Consider the following 20,555-nt stretch of genomic DNA (forward strand, 5'->3'; position numbering starts at 1 on the left):
ATACTTCACATTTATCTGAAATCCATGTTTTGAGGAACAGAAAGCTTGTAATGAATTAATCATTAAAAGACATTATAAATTATTTTTATTTACCTGTATACGTTATTTTATTTGGCAGCATTTTGTCCAAGGTTATGGTTGTCCTTTTGATATTGTTTTACATTTAACCCCCTTGTTTTATTAATTTTTTATTTACATTGTGTCATAGATCAAATTTATTCGTTCAGTGTATGTTCACTTGTTTTTATACGACCGCAAAAATCGTATATTGGTATGACGTTGGCATCGTCGTCCAAAGACACATTGGTTTTTATACGACCACAAAAATTTTTGCGGTCGTATATTGGTATGACGTTGGCGTCGTCGTCATCGTCGTCGTCGTCGTCTGGCGTCGCCCAGCGTCGTCCGAAGACACATTGGTTTTCGCACTCTAACTTTAGTTTAATTGAATGGATCTCTATGAAATTTTACCATAAGGTTCAATACCACAAAAGGAAGGTTGGGATTGATTTTGGGGGTTATGGTACCAACAGTTAAGGAAAAAGGGGCCAAAAATAAGCATTTTTGTAACTTCCAGACATAACTTGTGTGTTAGTGTATGGATCTCTCTGACATTGTACCACAAGGTTCCATATCACAAAGGGAAAGCTGGAATTGAGTTTGGGGGTAATTGCCCGAAACGTTTAGGAATAAAGGGCCAAAAAGGGGCCAAAAATAAGCATTTTTCTAGTTTTCAGACAATAACTTGTGTTCATGTGTATGGATCTGTCTGAAATTGTACCACAAGGTTCCATATCACACAGGGAATGCTGGGATTGATTTTGGGGGTAATTGCCTCAAAATTTTAGGAATTAGGGGCCAAAAAAGGGGCAAAAAACAAGCATTTTTCTAGTTTCATGACAATAACTTGTGTGTAAGTGTTTGGCTGAGATTGAGTTTGGGGGTGATGAATCATAAGGGGGTTCAAAAAATTTGGGGGGGGGGATTTTTTTTTTTTTTACTTTTTTTTCTTTTTTTCCTTTTTTTTTCTTTTAAAATTTTCTATTTTAAGTTGGTTATTTCTGATTTATATTTAAAAGCAAATAATAATGATCTGGTAGGAGGTACACACCAAACAGGATGTGTAAATTATTATATAATAAGTATTGTGCAATAGCAAGAAATTTTCAATTGCACAGTATTGCACAATAGCAAGAAATCTTCAATTGCACAGTATTGCGCAATAGCAAGAAATCTTCAATTACACAGTATTGCGCAATAGCAAGAAATATCCAATAGCACAATATTGCGCAATAGCAAGAAATTGTCAATTGTGCAGTATTGCGCAATAGCAAGAAATATTCAATTGCACAGTATTGTGCAAAAGAAGATACTTCGTATAAATTGCTTATTTCTTGACCAATTTCAATGGGGTTTTATTCTTAAATTCTTGGGGTTCTTTAATATGCTGAATCTAACTGTGTATTAAGTTTTTGGATTTTGGGCCCCGTTTTTAAATTGGTCCACATTGAGGTCCAAAGGGTCCAAAATTAAACTTTGTTTGATTTCATCAAAAATTGAATTATTGGGGTTCTTTGATATGCCGAATCTAACCGTGTATTTAGATTCTTAATTTTTGGTTCCGTTTTCAAATTGGTCTACATTAAGGTCCAAAGGGTCCAAAATTAAACTAAGTTTGATTTTAACAAAAATTGAATTCTTAGGGTTCTTTGATATGCTGAATCTAAACATGTATTTAGATTTTTGATTATGGGCCCAGTTTTCAAGTTGGTCCAAATCGGGGTCCTAAATTAAACTTTGTTTGATTTCAACAAAAATTGAATATATGGGGTTCTTTGATATGCTGAATCTAACCATGTATTTAGATTTTTGATTTTTGGGCCCCGTTTTCAACTTTGTCCACATTGAGGTCAAAAGGGTCCAAAATTAAACTTTGTTTGATTTCATCAAAAATTGAATTCTTGGGGTTCTTTGATATGCTGAATCTAACCATGTATTTAGATTTTGGATATTGGACCATTATAGGTGAATGTCCAATTTAAAATTTTTAAGTTCTTATATCACATTCATTCTGTGTCAGAAACCTATGCTGTGTCAAATATTTAATCACAATCCAAATTCAGAGCTGTATCAAGCTTGAATGTTGTGTCCATACTTGCCCCAAATGTTCAGGGTTCAACCTCTGCGGTCGTGTCAAGCTGGGCCCTGCGGAGCATTTTATTGCACTCTTACTTTAGTTTAAGTGAATGGATCTCTATGAAAATTTACCATAAGGTTCAATACCACAAAAGGAAGGTTAGGATTGATTTTGGGGGTTATGGAACCAACAGTTAAGGAATTAGGGGTCAAAAATAATAATTTTTGGAACTTCGAAACATAACTTGTGTGTTAGTGTATGGATCTCTCTGACATTGTACCACAAGGTTCCATATCACAAAGGGAATGCTGGGATTGATTTTGGGGGTAATTGCCTCAAAATTTTAGGAATTAGGGGCAAAAAAAGGGGCAAAAAACAAGCATTTTTCTAGTTTTATGACAATAACTTGTGTGTAAGTGTATGGATCTTTCTGAAATTGTACTACAAGGTTCCATATCACAAAGGAAAAGCTGAAATTGAGTTTGGGGGTAATTGCCCAAAGCGTTGATGAAAAAGGGGCCAAAAATAAGCATTTTTCTAGTTTCCAGACAATAACTTGTGTTCAAGTGTATGGATCTCTCTGAAATTGTACTGCAAGGTACCATACCACAAAGGGAAGGCTGGGATTTTTTGGGGGGGGTAATTGCCTCAAAATTTTAGGAATTAGGGCCAAAAAGGGGCAAAAAACAAGCATTTTTTCTAGTTTCAGGACAATAACTTGTGTGTAAGTGTATGGATCTTTATGAAATTGTACTACAAGGTTCCATATCACAATGGGAAAGCTGGGTTTGAGTTTGGGGGTAATTGCCCCAAACGTTTAGGAAAATGGGGCCAAAAAACAATCATTTTTCTAGTTTCCAGACAATAAAGTGTGTTCAAGTGTATGGATCTCTCTGAAATTATACTGTAAGGTACCATACCATAAAGGGAAGGCTGTGATTGAGTTTGGGGGTGATGAATCATAAGGGGTTTCAAAAAATTGGGGGGGGGGGGATTTTTTTTCATTTTTTTTGTCGAGCCTGCGACTTTTGTTGCAGAAAGCTCGACATAGGAATAGTGCAGCATTAGCTAACTTCTTAAAAGCTTTATATTTTAGAAGCTAGTAGACCTGGATGCTTCATACTTTGTATATAGATGCCTTATGTTACGAAGTTTCTGTCTGTCATATGCCCATTGTCCTTGACCTCATTTTCATGGTTCAGTGACTACTTGAAATAAAAGTCAACATTTTTTGTAATGTTAATTTCTTTCTTATTATGAGTAATAGGATAACTATATTTAGTATGTTTGTACCTTGCAAGGTCCTCATGCCCGTCAGACAATTTTCATTTGACCTCGACCTCATTTCATGGATCAGTGAACAAGGTTAAGTTTTCGTGGTCAAGTCCATATATCAGATACTATAAGCAGTAGGTCTACTATATTTGGTATATGGAATGATTGTAAGGTGTACATGTCCAACTGGTAGGTGTCCTCTGACCTTGACCTCATTTTCATGGTTCAGTGGTCAAAGTTAAGTTTTTGAGTTTTGGTCTTTTTTTCTAATACTATATGCAATAGGTCAACTATATTTGGTGTATGGAAATATTTTATGTTGTACATGTCAGTCTCACAGGTTTTATTTGACCTTGACCTCATTTTCACGGTTCATTTCTCAGTGTTAAGTTTTTGTGTTTTGGTCTGTTTTTCTTCAACATAAAGCAATAGATTAACTATATTTGTTGTATGGAAGGATTGTAAGGTGTATGTGTCTGTCTGGCAGGTATCATCTGACCTTAACCTCATTTTCATGGTTCATTGGTCAATGTTAAGTTTTCATGGTTAAGTTTGTTTCTTAGATACTATAAGCAATAGGTCAACTATATTTAATGCATAAATTGATTGTAAGGTGTACATGTCTGTCTGGCATGGTTCATCTGACCTTGACCTCATTTTCATGGTTCATTGGTCAATGTTAAGTTTTCTTGGTTAAGACTGTTTCTTAGAAACTATAAGCAATAGGTCAACTATGTTTGGTTTATTGAATCATTGTAAGGTGTACATGTATTTCTCGTTTGGTTTATCTGACCTTGATCTAATTTTCTTGGATCATGTTAAGTTTATGTGTTACTTGTAGTAAAGCTTTATATTTAGGACTATCAACATAAAATCAATGCTTAGTAAAGAAGGCGAGACATTTCAGCGTGCACACTCTTGTTTTCTTTAAAATTTTCCATTTTAAATTGGTTATTTCTGATTTATATATAAAAGTAAGTAATAATGATATGGTTTGAATAGGTAAATTAAAATTTTTTTAGTTCTTAGACCACATTCATTCTGTGTCAGAAACCTATGCTGTGTCAAATATTTAATCACAATCCAAATTCAGTGCTGTATCAAGCTTGAATGTTGTGTCCATACTTGCCCCCACTGTTCAGGATTTGACCTCTGCGATCGTATGAAGCTGCGCCCAGCGGAGCATTTTATTGTTAATATGTCTTTTGATTGAGTGTAGCCATTTCAAATGATATTTTATAGTGTGTCTTTTTATGTTGTGTTATTACACTATTGTTTCAGGTACGGTGAAGGTTGGCGCCATTAAAACGTTTAAACCCACTGCATTTGTTTGCACCTGTCCTAAGTCAGGAACCTGATGTTCAGTGGTTGTCGTTTGTTGATGTGGTTCATAAGTGTTTCTCTTTCCTCGTTTTTGTCTCGCCTTGACGGAGTAAAAACACAGACAAAGGTATGCTGTTTCTGGCTTCGGCGACGACGACAGTGGCAGCGTCAACAATGTTTTAGTTTGTGATTAGGTACAGTTCATGGTGAGCCACTAGTGGTAGGTCAATGATATTTGTATGCAGTTGTATTAGCATTGGCACATCTCATTACCATGGAGATTATTTGGCCCCGGCCCCTCAGTCAAGGTCTATTGACTTTGAAACTCTGCTTAGTTTACATGTATTAGTTTGTTATTAGGTCAGTTTATGGGGAACCACTAGTGGTAGGTCAATGATATTTGGTATGCAGTTGTATAAGCATTGGCATATCTCATTTCCATGAAGATTATTTGGCCCCGCCCCCTCCTCATTGGTCTATTGACTTTGAAACTTTTGCTTAGTTTTCATGTATTAGTTTGTGATTAGGTCAGTTTAAGGGGAACCGTTAGTGGTAGGTCAATGATAATTGGTATGCAGTTGTATAAGCATTAGCACATCTCATTTCCATGGAGAATATTTGGTCCCTACCCCTCAGTCATGGTCTATTGACCTTGAAACTTTTGCTTAGTTATCATGTATTAGTTTGCGATTAGTTCAGTTTAAGATGAACCACTAATGTTAAGTCAATGATATTCGGTATACAAAGGTATTGGCAATTTCAAGTTTCGTTTCCATGGAGATTATATAACCCCACCCCCTAATTATGTTTCATTGACTTTGAAACTTTTACATAGTTTACAAGTTAATGTTTGTGTTTAGGTTTGTTTAAAGGGAACGACTTATGAAAAGTCAATGGTATTTGGTTTGCAGTTTTATTAGCATTGGCACATCTCATTTCCTTGGAGATTGTTTACCCCGTACCTTCAGTCGTGGTTAATTGACTTTGAATATTTGCATAACTTACATGATAAAGTATTGCTATTTTAATTTTAACATTTGCATTATCAAAATAACAAATAGGCGAGACATATCTCTGTGTTAACAGTTTATTTATATAGATTAGACTGTTGGTTTTCCTGTTTGAATAGTTTTACACTAGTCAATTTTTGGGACCCTTTATAGCTTGGTGTTCGGTGTGAGCCAAGGTGCCGTGTTGAAGGCCGTACTTTGACTTTTAATGGTTTACTTTTACAAATTGTGACTTGGATGGAGAGTTGTCTCATTGGCACTCATGCCACATCTTCTTGTATCTATTATAAATACAAAACTTACTAAATTATAAATTCTTTTTAACAGGACTGTAGAAATAAATAGTAGTTTATTCCCAGAGAAGTCACCTCAGCCAGTTGTAGCATCACAACTAGTCTGTAACTTAATAGAAGACGTCCTACAATTATGGAAACTTAAAATGAGTCCAGAATTTGTAAGTAAAATAATAGCATTCTTTATTTGAAAATTAATTAATGTGTGAGAGTTAAAATGGTTTTGATTAAAATTAGATGTATTTATATGGATAAAGATGATCTTTAAAAGAAAAGTGTATGGAGCTCCGAGCAGCCTTATAATAATAGCCTTGGTCAAATGCACATATATTTGTTTTGTAAGTGTGTATATAAATATACCTTCATTCCACTTTTACATAAGACATCATGAACAATTAAAACATATGTCATTGTGGTCCAAAAATGTAAGCTATAGCTATTGACTAAAAATTTAATTTTTGATAAATAAATCCTTTTATTTGCAGTGTCTGATGCATTTAGAAGATAGACTGCAAGAAATTTACTTTAAAAGTAAAATGTTAGCAGAATATCTGAAGGATATTACTACAGATGGTTCTAAAAAATGCAGTGTTCATGATTTAACACATGTGTTGGGGTAAGATTCTGTTCTGTATAAATAAGATATGTGGAATATTAACTGCTTGTTTAAAAACAAAAGTATAAAGCAAGTAATGGGATGTACATGTACACCAGGTAAGAAAATAATCATTAGCTCACTTGGCCTTACAGGCTTACAGCTTTTCTAATCACTTGGTGTCCGTCGTCCGTCATTGTTAACTTTTACAAAAATCTTCTCCTCTTGAAAATACTGGGCCAAATTTAACCAGACTTGGCCACAATCATTATTGGGGTATCTAGTTTAAAAAATGTGTCCTACAACCCCGCCTGAATCAACATGGCCGCCATGGCTAAAAATAGAACATAGGGGTAAAATGACGTTTTTGGCTGATATCTCTGAAACTAAAGCATTTAGAGCAAATCTGACAATAGGTAAAAATGTTCATCAGGTTGAGATCTATCTGCCCTGAAATTTTCAGACGATTCAGACAATCCGTTGTTGGGTTGCTGCCCCTGAATTGGTAATTTTAAGGAAATTTTGCAGTTTTTATATGCCAGTTTACGGGACGTATTATGGTATACTTTTGTCAGTCTGTCTGTAGTCAACATGTCTGACAATTATTAGTCCCCTACTGACGAAGTGGAAGGGGACTTAAGGTTTGCACTCCGTCCGTCTGTCCATCCGTCAGTCCGGCAAATCAGCTTTCCACACTATTTTTCTTCGTTCTTGAAGATATTGATTTGATATTTGGTATGTAGTTTTATCATGACAAGTTATAGATCAAGTTCGAATTTTGTTCCGGTCTGATGATTTAGTCCAGAGTTATCATGGTCTATATCTAATGTTAGAGTACTACATTTTGTATGTTAGACCATATTTCTTTACAAAGAGAGATAACTCATTTTTTTAAAGACATTCTTTGGTTAATTGTTTGAAGTGTTTTTTATTTTGTATAAACTAATTTTCTGAATGCTATATACATAAAATAAAAAATTATAAAGTGAAATCTCTTAATAAGATAATAATCTATTTTTATTAAGGTATATATTTCATTACATTACATTGTGTATAGATAAAATTTGTTGACATTTTTTAGATAAGTTACAAATCTATATTAGTTTGTGACAAATGAAAGAAAAAATATTTGGAACTATAACATGTATTAATTATATTTGATTATAACTTGAAAATAAGTATACATTGTATTACATCATATCTAATTTTAAAGAGAACTATTAATTATATCTAATGTTAGAGTGTTTTCCACACTTTTTTTCATCATGCTTGAAGATATTGATTAATAATTGGTATATAGTTTTATCATGAAAAGTTATAGATCAAGTTCAAATTTTTGTTTTGGTCTGATAATTTTGTGCAGAGTTATGGTCCTTGGACTTGAAAAAATCACTCATATAATCAGTTTTCCACACTGTTTTTAGTCATGCTTGGAGATATTGACTTGATATTTTCTTTTTGTTTACACCATGTTATAGAACAAGTTAGCATTTTGTTCCAGTATAATTAATTTTTACCCGGTAGGGGACTATGTATTGCCATGCAATACTCTCAGAATGCTTGTTCAAAAATGCTTTAACCAATTTGCATGAAACTTTGGTGAATTGTTTATATCTATTGACGTGAGCTCCCTTTCGATTTTTATAAATTTTAGATTTTACGTGTCTGAGTTGCTGGGTTTTATTCATTAAAAAAGGTGGATTTTCCAGTTTTCTGACAATAACTCAAAAATGCTTTGAGCAGTTTTCATGAAACTTTGGTGAATTGTTTATATTCATTGACTTGAGCTCCCTTTTAATTTTTTATAAATTTTAGAATTTACGTTTCCGAGTAATGTGGTTTTATTCATTAAAAAAGGGGGATTTCCCAGTTTTGGAAATAACTCAAAAATGCTTTGAGCAGTTTTCATTAAACTTTGGTGAATTCTTTATATCTATTGACATGAGCTCCCTTTCGATTTTTATAAATTTTAGATGTAACGTTTCCGAGTTATGGGGTTTTATTCATTAAAAAAGGGGGATTTTCCAGTTTTTCGGACAATAACTCAAAAGTGCTTTGAGCAGTTTTCATGAAACATGGTGACTGGTTTCTATCTATTAAAATAACCTCCCTTAAGTTTTTTATAAATTTCTGAAATGACATTGAGGAGTTATGGAATTTTATTCTTTGAAAAAGCAACGAGCGTATCATGCGCTCATAGTGCAGCTCTTTATTAGTCCCCTACTGACGAAGTCGAAGGGGACTTAAGGTTTGCACTCCGTCTGTCTGTCTGTCTGTCTGTCTGTCTGTCCGTCCATCCGTCAGTCCGGCAAATCAGTTTTCAACACTTTTTTTCTTCGTGCTTCAAGATATTGATTTGATAATTGGTATATAGTTTTATCATGACAAGTTACAGATCAAGTTCGAATTTTGTTCCAGTCTGATGATTTTGTGCAGAGTTATGGTCCTTGGACTTAGAAAATTCATTCAAATAATCAGTTTTCTGCACTTTTTTCCGTCATGCTTGTGGATATTGATTTGATAATTGGGATATAGTTTTATCATGACAAGTTACAGATCAAGTTCGAATTTTGTTCCGGTCTGATGATTTTGTGCAGAGTTATGGTCCTTTGACTTAGAAAATTCATTCAAATAATCAGTTTTCCACACTTTTTTCCATCATGCATGTGGATATTGATTTGATAATTGGTATATAGTTTTATCATGACAAGTTACAGATTAAGTTGGAATTTTGTACTGGTCTGATGATTTTGTGCAGAGTTATGGTCCTTGGACTTAGAAAATTCACTTAAATAATCAGTTTTCAACACTTTTTTTCTTCGTGCTTCAAGATATTGATTTGATAATTGGTATATAGTTTTATCATGACAAGTTACAGATCAAGTTCGAATTTTGTTCCAGTCTGATGATTTTGTGCAGAGTTATGGTCCTTGGACTTAGAAAATTCATTCAAATAATCAGTTTTCTGCACTTTTTTCCGTCATGCTTGTGGATATTGATTTGATAATTGGAATATAGTTTTATCATGACAAGTTACAGATCAAGTTCGAATTTTGTTCCGGTCTGATGATTTTGTGCAGAGTTATGGTCCTTGGACTTAGAAAATTCATTCAAATAATCAGTTTTCCACACTTTTTTCCATCATGCATGTGGATATTGATTTGATAATTGGTATATAGTTTTATCATGACAAGTTACAGATTAAGTTGGAATTTTGTACTGGTCTGATGATTTTGTGCAGAGTTATGGTCCTTGGACTTAGAAAATTCACTTAATTAATCAGTTTTCCACACTTTTTATACGCCCGTTTACGGGACGTATACTGGTATACCGCTGACCGTCTGTCCCTCCGTCGTCAACATGTCGGACATTAATTCAAAAATGCTTTAACCAATATGCATGAAACTTTGGTGCATTGTTTATATCTATTGACGTGAGCTCCCTTTTGTTTTTTATAAATTTCAGATTTACCGTTTCCAAGTTTTGGGGTTTTATTCATTAAAAAAGGGGGGATTTTCCAGTTTTCAGACAATAACTCAAATAAAATTTCACCAATTTGCATGAAACCTTTTTATGAGACTTTGGTAAATTGTTTATATCTATTTTTGTAAGCTCCTTTTTGATTTTAATGAATTTTCGAATTTACATTTCAGAGTTATAAGATTTTATTTGTTTATAGTCTGACAACAGATTTATTAAGTATTGCGAAATAGCACAGTGTATTGCACAACAGCAAGAAATCTTTTATATAACCAATTTCAAGTTCTTTGACTACATTTATTCAGAAACCTATAATATATCAAATATTTAATTACAATCCAAATTCAGACCTGTATCAAGCTTGAATATTGTGTCCATTTTCGCCCCAACTGTTCAGGGTTGAACCTCTGCAGGCGTATCCAGCTGTGCTCAGCGAAGCAGTTTATTTTCATCATGCTTGAAGATATTGACTTGATATTTGTTATATAGTTTACACCATGACAAGTTATAGATCAAGTTAGCATTCCAGTACAATGAATTTTTAACTGGAAGGGGACTACGTATTGCCATGCAATACTCTCAGAATGCTTGTAGGTTATTATCTTGAATATTATTATAGATAAAAGATAAACTGTAAACAGCAATAATGTTCAGCAACGTAAGATCTACAAATAAGTCAACATGACCAAAATTGTCAATTGACCCCTTAAGGAGTTATTACCCTTTAAAGTCAATTTTCAACAATTTTTGTAAATTTTTGTTATCTTTTAAAAATATCTCCTCTGAAACTAAGAGACAAATTTAACCAAACTTGGCAACAATCATCATTAGGGTTTTTAGTTTAAAAAGTGTGTCTGATGACCCCGCCAGCCAACCAACATGGCTGACATGGCTAAAAATAGAACATAGGGGTAAAATGCAGTTTTTGGCTTATATCTCTGAAACTAAAACAAAAGTATAATGGTTGCATTATTTCATGCATCAATTGTAAACAAAAATATCAGGTGAGTGACACAGGCTCCTTGGAGCCTCTAGTTTTTCTTTTGTCATGACTGTTGTAAAATACATATGTGTCTTTCTATGTTGTGATGTTACGCTATTGTTTCAGATAAGGGTGAAGGTTTGGTACCATTAAAACGTTTAAACCCACTGCAATTGTTTGCACCTGTCCTAAGTCAGGAATCTGATGTTCAATAGTTGTCTATTGATGATGTGGTTCATAAGTGTTTCTTGTTTCTCGTTTTGAGCTCACCTGACCCGAAGGGTCAAGTGAGCTTTTCTCATCACTTGGCGTCCGGCGTCGTCGTCGTCCGTCGTCGTTAGCTTTTTACAAAAATCTTCTCCTCTGAAACCACTGGGCCAAATTTAACCAAACTTGGCCACAATTATCGTTAGGATATTTAGTTTAAAAAATGTGTCCGATGACCCCGCCAACCAACCAAGATGGCCGCCATGGCTAAAAATAGAACATAGGGGTAAAATGTAGATTTTGGCTTATATCTCTGAAACCAAAGCATTTAGAGGAAATCTGACACAGGGTAAAACTGATTATCAGGTCAAGATCTATCTGCCCTGAAATTTTCAGACAAATCAGACAACCTGTTGTTGGGTTGCTGCCCCCTGAATTGGTAATTTTAAGGAAATTTTGCAGTTTTTGGTTATCTTGAATATTATTATAGATAGAGATAAACTGTAAACAGCAATAATGTTCAGCAAAGTAAGATTTACAAATAAGTTGTCATGACCAAAATTGTCAGTCGAACCCTTTAGGAGTTATTGCCCTTAATAATCAATTTTTAACAATTTTTCGTAAATTTTTGTAATCTTTTACAAAAATCTTCTTCTCTGAAACTACTGATACAAATTTAACCATACTTGGCCATAATCATTATTAGGGTATGTAGTTTAAAAAATTTGTCCGATGACCCCGCCAACCAACCAAGATGGCTGCCATGGCTAAAAATAGAACATAGGGGTAAAATGCAGTTTTTGGTTTATATCTCTGAAACTAAAGCATTTAGAGCAAATCTGACAGGTGGCAAAAATGTTCATCAGATTTAGATTTATCTGCCCTGAAATTTTCAGACCAATCCGACGACCCATTGTTGGGTTGCTGCCCCTGAGTTAGAAATTTTACAAAAATTTTGCAGTTTTTTGTTATTATCTTAGATATCATTATAATACATGTATCTAATATCTAATACTATTAATTATGATTTTAACCTTATTTTACATGATTTCCAAAGCATCAGTAAATACAGGTGAGCGACACAGGCTCTTGAGAGCCTCTAGTTTATATAGATTAGACTGTTGGATTTCCCGTTTGAATGGTTTTACACTAGTAATTTTTGGGACCCTTTATAGTTTGCTGTTCAGTGTGAGCCAAGGCTCCGTGTTGAAGACCGTACTTTGACCTATATTGGTTTACTTTTATAAATTTTGACTTGGATGGAGAGTTGTCTCATTGGCACTCATACCACATCTTCTTGTATCTATATAACTGAAATCAGGGAATTTGGATTTTTAAATTTACCAGACAATTTAATTCCCTTTTTAGTCAAAAATTGTATTGTTTGGTTAGAAATTACAAGGCTATGCTTGTAATAAAACTGACACACAGTATTTTTTTTTAATACTAATCCACAGTGCCTTTAAAGTTTTACCTGTGTTGACCACTGACAGGAGAACATATTGGTTAGGTTCAGGTGAAATTATTTTTTTTTATTTAACAGAAAAAGAACCATTGTCATTTTTATTCAAATTTGCTTTTCACAAGTCTTTCATGTGCTTTATTAACAATGAAATATGCATGCATGCAAGTGTTCCCCATTTGAGCTATGTGGGCTTTTCCCATCACTTGGCATCTGTCGTCTGTTGTCGTCCATCATCCATTAACTTTTACAAAGATCATCTCCTCTGAAACTATTGAGCCAAATTTAACCAAACTTGGCCATAATGATCATTTGGGTATCTAGTTTTAAAAATATGTCTGATAACCCCGACTGCCAACCAAGATGGCGGACAAGGCTGAAAATAGAACATAGGTGTAAAATGCAAGTTTTGCCAATTATTTCAAAAACCACTATAAATAGAAAAAATCTGACAGGGCAAAAACGTTCAGAATGTTGAGCTGTACCTATTGTCCATTGAAGTCAAAACTGTCAGATGACTTCTTTTAGGAGTTATTGCCCTTAAATGTTGAGTTTTGCCATTTTAAAAAATAGTTTGCCTATTATCTCAAAAATTATAATAGATAGAAACTTTAAAAAGCAAATATAATCAGCACGACAAGATTTACAAATAAGTCAACATGACTAAAATCGTCAGTCAACTCTTTATTAGAGTTATTGCCCTTTAATTTTTACCAGTTTTTTGCATTATTGCCTAATTTCTTAAAAATTATAATAGATAGAGAGAATCTTTAAAAAGCAAAATTGATCAGCACGACAGAGTATACAAATGTGTCATAATGGCCGAAATCTTCAGTGACTCCTTATTAGAGTTATTGCCCTTTAATGGCAATTTTTTTTTACCACTTTTTATTTGCCCGTCAATTTTTGACGGGACGTATTATGGTATACACATGTCTGGTGTCCGTCCGTCTGTCTGTCCGTCTGTCTGTCCGTCTGTCTGTCCGGCGTGAACATGTCGCACCGTAACTTGAGAATGACTTATCAAAATTTCATGAAACTTAACGTAGTTGTTTCTTATGATGGTCAAACGATCTGTATACTCTTTGGTGAAAATAAGATTAAAACTTTTTGAGTTACGGGACTTAGTAACTAAAACAGGTGTGTGTTTTTTTTTCACATGTCGCGCCGTATCTCATAAACAATTTATGATTATTGCTTAAAACTTTACACACTTCTTAGTTATATTAATCTTAAGATCTGTATACTTTTTGGTGATGATTCAAAATTTTATTTTAGAGATATTGAGTATTTTGTTAAAAAAAGGGGAGGGGTTTTTATACGACCGCAAAAAAATTTTGTGGTCGTATATTGGTATGACGTTGGCGTCGTCGTCGTCGTCGTCGTCGTCGTCCGGCGTCGTCGTCCGAATACACATTGGTTTTCGCACTCTAACTTTAGTTTAAGTGAATGGATCTTTTTGAAATTTGACCATAAGGTTAAATACCACAAAAGGAAGGTTGGGATTGATTTTGGGGGTTATGGTACCAACAGTTAAGGAATTAGGGGCTAAAAAGGGGCCAAAAATAAGCATTTTCTAGTTTCCAGACAATAACTGTGGAACGGTGTATGGATCTCTCTGAAATTATACTACAAGTTTCCATACCACAAAGGGATGGTTAGGATTTGCTTTGGGGGGTTATGGCTCAAACCGTTTAGGAATTAGGGGCAAAAAAGGGGGAAAAACAAGGTTGTCCTGGTTAATGGACAAATACTTTAGTACAAAACATAATCATTGAAATTATCTCCCTTACACTGCTTTTAAATTATGTATAAAGTAATGGTTAATGAACAATAAAGATAATTTAAAACAGTGTAAGGGAGGTAATCCAAATACAACGTTTTGGTTACTTCCCTTACACTGCTTTTAAATTATGTTTAAAGAAATGCATATTTATAAAGGAAGACCAGTAAAAATATCTGCAAATGTTGCATCTTTTTTTTTACAAAAAAATCCATATGAAAGATTTGACACTATATTTTTAATTCTATTATAAAATAGATTAAGTTAGCACTATGGTAAATTTAAATGGGTAATTATGGTTGCCAACTCCATTGGAAATTTGAATTGAGATTTTGACCATATCTTGAGGGAAAGAATTTTTTGGGGGAAAAAAAAGGGGGGGGGGGATAAAAAGAAATTGTGGGGGGTCAATTTTTTCTCATTTCAGATTTCAGAAATTAAAAAAATTATTCTTCAAATATTATTTTTTTTTCAAATTTCAAATATTGAAAAATTTCAAGAAGTAATCTTTAATTGCACAGTATGGCGCATGAGTTTGTAAAATCTTTGATCACATTTATTTATTTGTTATGCCGAATCTAACAGTGTATTTAGATTTTTAATTTTGGGTCCAGTTTTCAAATTGGTCTACATTAAGGTCCAAAGGGTCCAAAATTAAACTTTGTTTGATTTTAGCAAAAATTGAATATATGAGGTTCTTTGATATGCTGAATCTAAACATGTATTTAGATTTTTGATTTTTGGCCCAGTTTTCAAGTTGGTCCAAATTGGGGTCCAAAATTAAACTTTGTTTGATTTCAACAAAAATTGAATATATGGGGTTCTTTGATATGCTGAATCTAACCATGTATTTAGATTTTTTATTTGTGGACCCCGTTATCAAATTGGTTCATATTGAGGTCAAAAGGGTCCAAAATAAACTTTGTTTGATTTCATCTAAAATTGAATTATTAGGGTTCTTTGATATTCCAAATCTAACCGTGTATTTAGATTTTTAATTTTGGGTCCTGTTTTTTAAATTGGTCTACATTAAGGTCCAAAGGGTCCAAAATTAAACTTAGTTTGATTTTAACAAAAATTGAATTCTTGGGGTTCTTTGATATGCTGAATCTAAACATGTGTTTAGATTTTTGATTATGGGCCCAGTTTTCAAGTTGGTCCAAGATAGGGTCCAGTATTTAAACTTTGTTTGATTTCAACAAAAATTGAATATATGGGGTTCTTTGATATGCTGAATCTAAACATGTATTTAGATTTTTGATTATGGGCCCAGTTTTCAAGTTGGTCCAAATTGGGGTCCAAAATTAAACTTTGTTTGATTTCATCAAAAATTGAATTATTGGGGTTCTTTGATATGCCAAATCTAAACGTGTATTTAGATTTTTAATTTGGGTCCCGTTTTTTTTTAAATTGATCTTCATTGAGGTCCAAAGGGTCCAAAATTAAACTTAGTTTGATTTTAACAAAAATTTAATTCTTGGGGTTCTTTGATATGCTGAATCTAAACATGTGTTTAGATTTTTGATTATGGGCCCAGTTTTCAAGTTGGTCCAAGTTGGGGTCCAAAATTAAACTTTTTTTGATTTCAACAAAAATTGAATATATGGGGTTCTTTGATATGCTGAATCTAACCATGAATTTAGATTTTTTATTTGTGGGCCCTGCTATCAAATTGGTTCATATTGAGGTCAAAAGGGTCCAGAATTAAACTTTATTTGATTTCATCAAAAATTGAATTATTGGGGTTCTTTGATATTCCAAATCTAACCGTGTATTTAGATTTTTTAATTTTAAGTCCCGTTTTTTAAATTGGTCTACATTAAGGTCCAAAGGGTCCAAAATTAAACATAGTTTGATTTTAGCAAAAATTGAATTCTTGGGGTTCTTTGATATGCTGAATCTAAACATGTGTTTAGATTTTTGATTATGGGCCAAGTTTTCAAGTTTGTCCAAGTTGGGGTCCAAAATTAAACTTTGTTTGATTTTAACAAAAATTGAATATATCGGGTTCTTTGATATGCTGAATCTAACCATGTATTTTGATTTTGGACATTGGACCATAATAGGTAAATTAAAAAAATTCAAGTTCTTAGACCACATTCTTTCGGTGTCAGAAACCTATGCTGTGTCAAATATTTAATAACAATCCAAATTCAGAGCTGTATCAAGCTTGAATGTTGTGTCCATACTTGCCCCAACTGTTCAGGGTTCGACCTCTGCGGTCGTATCAAGCTGCGCCCCAGTGAAGCATTTTATTCACATGTCGCGCCGTATCTCAAAAACAGTTTATGATTATTGCTTAAAACTTTACACACTTCTTAGTTATGTTAACCTTAAGATCGGTATACTTTTTGGTGATGATTCAAAATTTTATTTTTGAGTTATTGAGTATTTTGTAACAAAAGGGGGAGGGGTTTTTCACATGTCGCGCAGTATCTCAAAAAAAAAAGGGAGGTTTTCGCATGTCACGCTGTATGTCAGAAACTATTTATGCTTATTGCATAAAAATTCACACACAAGACGACGGGTGTATCATGCGCTCATGGCGTATCATGCGCTCATGGCGTATCATGCGCTCATGGCGCAGCTGTTTATTTTTTTTTGCATGTGCCTAATATCTTAAAAACTACAATAGATAGATAGAAACTTTAAATAGCATAAGTGATCAGCAAGACAAGATCTACAAATCAGTCTAATAGCAGAATTCTTCAGTCGACTGGTCATTGAAGTTATTGCTCTTTAAGGTAACAGGTACTTAAATGGCTTGTGCAGCGATTATTAAAAGAAATTATATACACTTAGAACTTCAAAAACTACAATGAAAAATCAAAATTATTTAAGTGGGTAACCGATTTACTTTCGGAGTTACAGCCATTTGAAAATGTAAGGAAACCACTATCAGGTACATTGACATAACGTCAAATGTACCTTAAAAATTTGAAATTTAATGGTTAATTTATTCTGCCATGAAAACCAATCCTACAATTTTTTTTATAAAAATTAAATGTTGTTAGGATGGAAATTTCCTTTCTGTTAGTGTATAATTTTATGGGGTTACTGAAGTCCTTTTTATACGACCGCACATAAATTTTGCGGTCGTATATTGGTATGACGTTGGCGTCGTCGTCAGCGTCTGAAGACACATTGGTTTTCGCACTCTAACTTTAGTTTAAGTGAATGGATCTCTATGAAATTTTACCATAAGGTTCAGTACCACAAAAGGAAGGCAGGGATTGATTTTGGGGGTTATGGTACCAACAATTAAGGAATTAGGGGCCAAAAAGGGGCCAAAAATAAGCATTTTTGTAACTTCCAGACATAACTTGTGTGTTAGTGTATGGATCTCTCTGACATTGTACCACAAGGTTCCATATCACAAAGGAAATGCTTGGATTGATTTTGGGGGTAATTGCCTAAAAATTTTAGGAATTAGGGGCAAAAAAGGGGCAAAAAACAAGCATTTTTCTAGTTTCATGACAATATCTTGTGTGTAAGTCTATGGATCTTTCTGAAATTGTACTACAAGGTTCCATTTCACAAAGGGAAAGCTGAAATTGAGTTTAGGGGTAATTTCCCAAAACGTTTAGGAAAAAGGGGCCAAAAATAAGCATTTTTCTAGTTTCCAGACAATAACTTGTGTTCAAGTGTATGGATCTCTCTGAAATTGAAATGCAAGGTTTCATATCACAAAGGAAACGCTTGGATTGATTTTGGGGGTAATTGTCTCAAAATTTTAGGAATTAGGGGCCAAAAAGGGGAAAAAACAAGCATTTTTCTAGTTTCAGGACAATAACTTGTGTGTAAGTGTATGGATCTTTATGAAATTGTACTACAAGGTTCCATATCACAAAGGGAAAGCTTGAATTGAGTTTGGGGGTAATTGCCCAAAATGTTTAGGAATAAGGGGCCAAAAAGGGGCCGAAAATAAGCATTTTTCTAGTTTCCAGACAATAACGTGTGTTCAAGTGTATGGATCTCTCTGAAATTGTACTGCAAGGTACCATACCACAAAGGGAAGGCTGTGATTGATTTTGGGGGTAATTGCCATAAAATTTTAGGAATTAGGGGCAAAAAAGGGGCAAAAAACAAGCATTTTTCTAGTTTCAGGACAATAACTTGTGTGTAAGTGTATGGATCTTTATGAAATTGTACTACAAGTTTCCATATCACAAAGGGTAAGCTGGGTTTGAGTTTGGGGGTAATTGCCCTAAATGTTTAGGAATTTGGGGCCAAAAAGGGGCCAAAAATACAAGCATTTTTATACGCCCGTTTACGGGACGTATTATGGTTTACCGTTGTACGTCCGTCCGTCTGTCCGTCCGTCCGTCGTCAACATGTCGGACATTAACTCAAAAACGCTTTAACCAATTTGCTTAAAACTTTGGTGAATTGTTTATATCTATTGACGTGAGCTCCCTTTCGTTTTTTATAAATTTTAGATTTTACGTTTCCGAGTTATGGGGTTTTATTCATTAAAAAAAGGGTGATTTTCCAGTTTTTGGACAATAACTCAAGAATGCTTTCACCAACTTGCAAGAAATTTTGGTTAATTGTTTATATCTATTGATATGAGCTCCCTTTGGATTTTTATAAATTTTAGATTTTACGTTTCCGAGTTATGGGGTTTTATTCATAAAAAAAGGGGGATTTTCCAGTTTTCAGACAATAACTCAAAAATGCTTTCAGCAGTTCTCATGAAACTTTGATGAATTGTTGATATCTATTAATGTAAGCTCCTTTTAGAATTTTATAAATTTTAGATTTTACATTTCCGAATTATGGGGTTTATTCATTAAAAAAGGGGGGATTTTCCAGTTTTCAGACAAAAACTCAAGAATGCTTTCAGCAATTCGTATGAAACTTTGGTGAACTGTTTATACCTATTGATGTGAGCTCCCTTTAGAATTTTATAAATTTTATTTGTTTATAGTCTGACAACAGATTTACTAAGTATTGCACAACAGCAAGAAATCTTTAATTGAATATAAATTCAATTCATATAACCAACTTCAAGTTCTTTGACTACATTTATTCAGAAACCTATAATAGATGTATGTCAAATATTTAATTACAATCCAAATTCAGACCTGTATCAAGCTTGAATATTGTGTCCATTTTTGCCCCAACTGTTCAGGGTTAGACCTCTGCGGGCGTATCCAGCTGCGCTCAGCGAAGCAGTTTATTCTAGTTTCCAGACAATAACTTGTGTTCAAGTGTATGGATCTCTCTGAAATTGTACTGCAAGGTACCATACCACAAAGGGAAGGCTGGGATTGAGTTTAGGGGTGATGAATCATAAGGGGTTTCAAAAAATAAGGGGGGGGGGGAATTTTTTTCCTTTTTTTTTCTTTAAAATTTTCCATTTTAAATTGATTATTTCTGATTTATATATAAAAGCAAATAATAATGATATGGTTTGAATAGGTAAATTAAAAAATTTTAAGTTCTTAGACCACATTCATTCTGTGTCAGAAACCTATACTGTGTCAAATATTTAATCACAATCCAAATTCAGTGCTGTATCAAGCTTGAATGTTGTGTCCATACTTGCCCCAACTATTCAGGGTTCGACCTCTACGGTTGTATCAAGCTGCGCCCAGCGCAGCATTTTATTTATATATGAGCTGTCGAAAAAAAAGTGTATATACAATATGTCGAGCTCTAAATCGTACAGAGTTTATAAAAGTTATGAATACTTTTCTATTGTTTTGCTGATTTCTCTTTCTCGTTCTTTGAAATTCTTTACTGCAATTGGGGAAATTTTTATGCCAGCAAGGAAATAAAATGTCTGATGTGGACCCATTCCTGCACCTAAATAGGCTAAACATATATTTTTTGCATAGATATTAGATTGTTGATTTACAAAAAACGTATTTGTCAACATTTGTTTTATTCTTCCCGTACATTTATACGAAAAGCATGATCCTTTACTTGTGAAAAACTGCCCGGATAAAGAAAAATTTTCATTTTCAGTTTATTGAAAAATGTTACATAAATTTTATTGCAGA

At 33.6% G+C, this 20,555-nt stretch overlaps 1 protein-coding gene across 3 annotated transcripts in view; it reads left to right on the forward strand.

Annotated features, from left to right (window-relative positions):
- LOC127709696 (folliculin-interacting protein 1-like) overlaps positions 1–20,555 on the forward strand; it is a 175,144-nt gene that overhangs the window by 142,387 nt on the left and 12,202 nt on the right. For all 3 annotated transcript variants that reach the window (XM_052215331.1, XM_052215330.1, XM_052215332.1), the window contains 2 exons: positions 6,073–6,199; positions 6,524–6,654. In XM_052215331.1, coding sequence (XP_052071291.1) covers positions 6,073–6,199; positions 6,524–6,654 — 258 coding nt within the window. The remainder of the gene's footprint in view (positions 1–6,072; positions 6,200–6,523; positions 6,655–20,555) is intronic.

Source organism: Mytilus californianus, unplaced genomic scaffold (genome assembly GCF_021869535.1).
Source record: "Mytilus californianus isolate M0D057914Y unplaced genomic scaffold, xbMytCali1.0.p SCAF_7, whole genome shotgun sequence".
Lineage (NCBI taxonomy): Eukaryota > Metazoa > Mollusca > Bivalvia > Mytilida > Mytilidae > Mytilus > Mytilus californianus.